General features: G+C 37.1%; 1 protein-coding gene across 1 annotated transcript; it reads left to right on the top strand.

Moving 5' to 3' along the window:
* Nucleotides 1-902: 902 nt before the first annotated feature.
* Nucleotides 903-1,865, top strand: LOC124506287 (olfactory receptor 52N1). Its single transcript, XM_047072323.1, has one exon. The coding sequence runs from the start codon at nt 903-905 to the stop codon at nt 1,863-1,865; it is 963 nt and encodes a 320-aa protein (XP_046928279.1).
* The last annotated feature ends 3,447 nt before the right edge of the window (nt 1,866-5,312 follow it).

Raw genomic sequence — 5,312 nt, 5'->3', positions numbered from 1 at the left:
TGTGGAACATCTCCTTTATACTAGAATAAATTAGTTTGGGAGACGATGTAGGCTGAGAAATATTTGATTCTATGGCTCCCTGAAATTGTGGTTTAGAAAGAAAATAAAGTGCTGTTCTAAAGGAAATGTCAATTGTTTTAGTTTCAGATGATGAGTATCTCCATTCACCCTAGGGTCCACTGGAAGAGACTGTAGCCTTAGCACATTAATGTCTCATAAGTTACTGCATTCCCAGTGATACTGCATCCACTATTTATGACGTTAGTGATCCAAAAGCAGAAATAGGTGGCCATTTGATGATATTAGGAAGGGGATTACTATGTTTTTTACCTTTAATATTATGATTCTAGTTTTCTGAATTTAAGTTTCCTCCAAACCAAAAGAGGGCAGGTGTTGGACTAAAATTAGCCCACCAAAATCATTGTCAGGGTGTTCACCAGTTAAGACTGATTACCTTAAAGGTGAGTCCACAAGAACCTTTGAAAATTATTAACATTTCAGAATGGAATAGGTATATCTGACTAAGATAATGAGCCCTTAGAACATGTCAAATATTTCTTCAATCCTTGATCATCCAGTTAGTCACTTAGTGGCCAACTCAGCCTGGAGAATGGACTGTAAATTATGATAACCAAAAACCCTGGACACATCCAGATTCAGCACATCCACTAAATTCAGTCAGTTCATCTTCCCAATATCTAATGTGTAAGTAATGGACCCAAACAGTGTATATGTCACAAAGTCAACATAAAAGATCATATTTAGTGATTGACCTATAAGAAAGACAAATTAGCATTTATGAAGAAGAAAATCCTGCTGGTGAGTTACTCTCCGGACCTTTCTTTTTTCCTGCTTACAGAGCAATTCTGTAACTTCTGTACCATGAACTTCCAACAGGTGTTATGTCATTCCTAAATGACACCAGCCTAACTCCAGTTTCATTCATCCTAAATGGCATCCCCGGGCTGGAAGAAGTACATTTGTGGATCTCCTTCCCCCTGTGTACCATGTACAGCATTGCCATCACAGGAAACTTTGGTCTTATATACCTCATTTACTCTGAAGAAGCCCTACACAGACCTATGTACATTTTCCTAGCCCTTCTATCCTTCACAGATGTGCTCATGTGCACCAGCACTCTTCCCAACACCCTCTGCATATTGTGGTTCAACCTCAAGGAGATTGATTTCAAGGCCTGCCTGGCCCAGATGTTCTTTGTGCACACTTTCACAGGAATGGAGTCTGGGGTGCTCATGCTCATGGCCCTGGACCGCTATGTGGCCATCTGCTATCCCCTGCGCTATGCTACTATCCTCACAAATTCAGTCATTTCCAAGGCTGGACTCCTCACTTTTCTTAGAGGTGTAACACTTGTTATCCCTTTCACTTTCCTCACCAAGCACCTGCCATACTGCAGGGGCAATGTCATACCTCACACCTACTGTGACCACATGTCTGTGGCCAAGATATCCTGTGGCAATGTTAGGATCAATGCCATATATGGTTTAATGGTTGCCCTACTGATTGGGGGCTTTGACATCCTGTGCATCACAATCTCCTACACTATGATCCTCCGGGCAGTTGTGAGTCTATCATCAGCAGATGCCCGGCAGAAGGCCTTTAGCACATGCACTGCTCACATCTGTGCCATTGTCATCACCTATGTCCCAGCCTTCTTCACCTTCTTTACTCACCGGTTTGGGGGACACACCATTCCTCCACATATACACATTATTATGGCTAATCTCTACCTGCTCATGCCTCCCACAATGAACCCTATTGTGTATGGGGTGAAAATCAAGCAGATACGAGAAATTGTTATTAGATTCTTGTTTAAGGAAAAGGACAATTCTCACAACATTTAAGTAGAGTCTTCTTAGAAGTTAGAATTCTCTTATCCAGGTTGAGATAACCAAGTCTGTAGGGAACTCTACAAATGAAAGCAGTTATCTGGCCACAGGAAATACTTTCATGGAACTTTAATTCTCCTACCTCTTTTTATTTATTTTTATTTTTTTAATGTTTATTTACTTTTGAGAGAGAGAGAGAGAAAGAGAGAGAGAGAGACAGAGTGTGAGCAGGGGAGGGGCAGAGAGAGAGGGAGACACAGAATCCTAAACAGGTTCCAGGCTCTGAGCTGTCAGCACAGAGCCCAATGCAGGGCTTGAACTCACAGATGGCAAGATCATGACCGGAGCTGAAGTCAGATCCTTAACTGACTGAGCCACCCAAGCTCCCTCTTCCACCTCTTTTTAAAGAGGTAGACACTATGTTCATGTAGACAAAGACTCTCTCTTCTGAAATTCCATGTTCTTCATAGACTTACTCTTAGGGGAGAGTGGTTGGGTCACTAGGACGGGAGTTGAACTTTTTTAAGATTTTAAATCCCTGCTAAAACATGAGCTGTGCTCATCAAAGTCTTTATCTCAGCATTCCCCTGCCAAAACCATTTGGAGTTCATTCCTCTTTCCCAAGTTCTTTTCTCCTGCTTTCATTCCTGAGTTTATCAATTGTATATTCAGCAGTGCATACATATGTTCACCAGAGAACTTTTAAAAGATGTAAGTTGCAGCATATTCATAACACACAGAATGTATGTCCATCAATATCCAAACTGAATAAATAAGTAATTGTGATCTATTCAAGTATAATGTGGAGTGAGAGAGACCAAATAATATGTATTCTATGATTTCATTTAGGTAAAGGTCACAAGCATGTAAAACTAATTTGTAGTCATAGAAATCAGGATGATGTTTAACTTTGAGAATAAACGCTCAGATAATGATGGAACAGAGTATGAGGGCTGCTTCTGAGGTGCTGCCACTGATTTAGTTCTTGATCTGAATGGCAATCCCAGGGTGTATCCGCTTGGTGATACTTATGATGTGTGCTCTTTTTTGCATGAATATTATAGTTCAATAAAATATTTATTTAAAATAATATGTCTTGGGCACACTCTCTGATCTCTCTATACTGAAACATTTTCTTCCTGTACTCTTGTCCATGACTAACAAAGTATATATATTTTGTTTTTATAGGATGCTAAATTTAGTGTAAATAATACGTATATTTGTACAAATTATGATCAACACACACAAGAGAATCATAAAAAAGTAAAAAAAACTCCATCTTGAAAATCTCTTCCATTTAGTTTCTTTCCAGAGATAGCATCGTATGTGTATTTTTTTCCTTTTTGGTGATTTCTTCTTTTACTCCAAGCTATGTTCAAACTTTAATTTGACTACAAATTACCCTGTTACAGACAATGAGGATTGTAACTCAATTACAATGTTTATCACCTTTGTGTGATAATATCTGTGTGTGTGATTTATGTATGTGTGTGCATATAGTGTATACATGTATATACATGTACTTGTATTTAAATATTTATTAAATGTGTTTTTATAATTTCCTTCTTTCTATATTTCTAACCTCAATGTTTATAAGATATATTTATTTTATTTTATTTTTAATTAAAAATGTTTAATGTTTATTTATTTAGAGAGAGAGGGAGAGGGGTGCCTGGGTGGCTTAGTCGGTTGGGCATCCGACTTGGACTCAGGTCATGATCTCACGGTCCATGACTTCAAGCCCCACATCAGGCTCTATGCTAACAGTTCAGAGCCTGGAGCCTGCTTCAGAATCTGTGTCTCCCTCTCTCTGCCCCTCACCTGCTCACACTCTCTCTCTCCTTCAAAAATAAATAAACATTAGAGAGAGAGAGAGCACGAGTGGGGGAAGGACAGAGAGAGAGGAATACAGAGAATATGAAGACTGTGCTGGCAGCACAAAGCCTGACATGGAGCTCAAACCTATAAACCATGAGATCATGACCTAGGCTCAAGTCAGACACTCAACCGACAGCCACCCAGGTGCCCCAAATCAAATATATTTTTGATTTCCTAGTCTGAAGATCATTACTACTGCTATGATTCCAGAAATATTCCTAGATTTGTTTATAATTTGATTGTAATAGTTGAAAGCTAATAAACAGTACTTGAATTCCTATGATTATATGAATATTGATATAAATATTGAGTATGAATATGTATGACTTTACAATGAAGTCAGGATTACATTTCTTTCTATATTTTGTCCAATGTAACCATCCTTATTATTTTTGTAGGAGAATATTTCCAGCATCAATATTTTTCAGAGATATCTGATAATATATTTCACCCATTAAAAAATGAAAGGATTTCTATGGAAAAGGGGCAAGCAGACAATTAGAAAATAACTTTTATAACAGAAAAGAATGAATGATGGCAAAAATATTTAAGGAAAGGAAAACAGAGTTGCAGAAATCTCACAGAAAGAAAAAAGGCAAGGACATAAAATACGAAAGAAAAATAAAGACATATAGAAGATCTGTCCAAGAGGGCAAAAGTCTGACTTTTAGGGTTTACATTAGGAGAGAAAACTGTTCAGGCAAATGGAGAATTTATCCAAACAACTATGAAATAATATTTCCTATAACAAAATTAAAAATGTGTATTTTAAGAAATATCAAGAAATACCAAAATACCTAGAATATCCTTTATAAAAAATTCAAACCTGGACATACTACTGTGAAATTAAAGACTACAAATATAATGAAAAGATGCTTAAAAATTTCAGGTGGAAAACAAACATTAAAATAATTTAAAAAACCAATGCATGTTTACATAATTGGAAAGGAAACCTACCAACAAACATTGATGTTGCAAGGTCATAGAGCAGTTTTCTTACTTATAAAAATAAATAATTATTAGACTAGACTTCTGCTTTCAATTTAATAATCACTCTAATAGTGAATGGTAAAGTTATTTTAGATATGAAAAAATGAAGAAAGAAGATCTGCATAACAACTTTTCTTAGAAAGTTATTTGAGGATGGGGCACATGGGTGGCTCAGTTGGTTGAGCATCTGACTCTTGATTTCGGCTCGGATCATGATCTTGCAGTTAGTGGGATGGAGACCCATGTTGGGCTCTGCACTGGCAGTGCAGAGGCTGCTTGGGTTTCTCTCTCTCTCTCCCTCTGCCCCTCCCCTACTTGCTCTCTTTCAAAATAAATAAATAAACGTTTTTTAAAAATAAAGTTATTTGAGGATGTACTCCAACAATATGAGAGAATAACCCAAAATATGCTAATACACCATGGAATTTGGGTGTTAGTGGTTTCAGTCTAAGAAAGGAAAATAAGAATTCCCACAACTCTGAATGAAGAAGATTGAAGATGAGAATAATTTCTTGTAAATCAAGTTTCAACGATTATTCTTGTGTTTGGTCACTTTCTTATTACATCACTAGAAACTTACAATTGTTGCCACGA

Source organism: Lynx rufus, unplaced genomic scaffold (genome assembly GCF_022079265.1).
Source record: "Lynx rufus isolate CCGP_SWC_20201006 ecotype Redwood Valley unplaced genomic scaffold, mLynRuf1.p SCAF_9, whole genome shotgun sequence".
Taxonomy (NCBI): Eukaryota; Metazoa; Chordata; class Mammalia; order Carnivora; family Felidae; genus Lynx; species Lynx rufus.
Note: the sequence above shows the minus strand (reverse complement) of the source record. Positions and strands in the feature narration are given on the sequence as shown.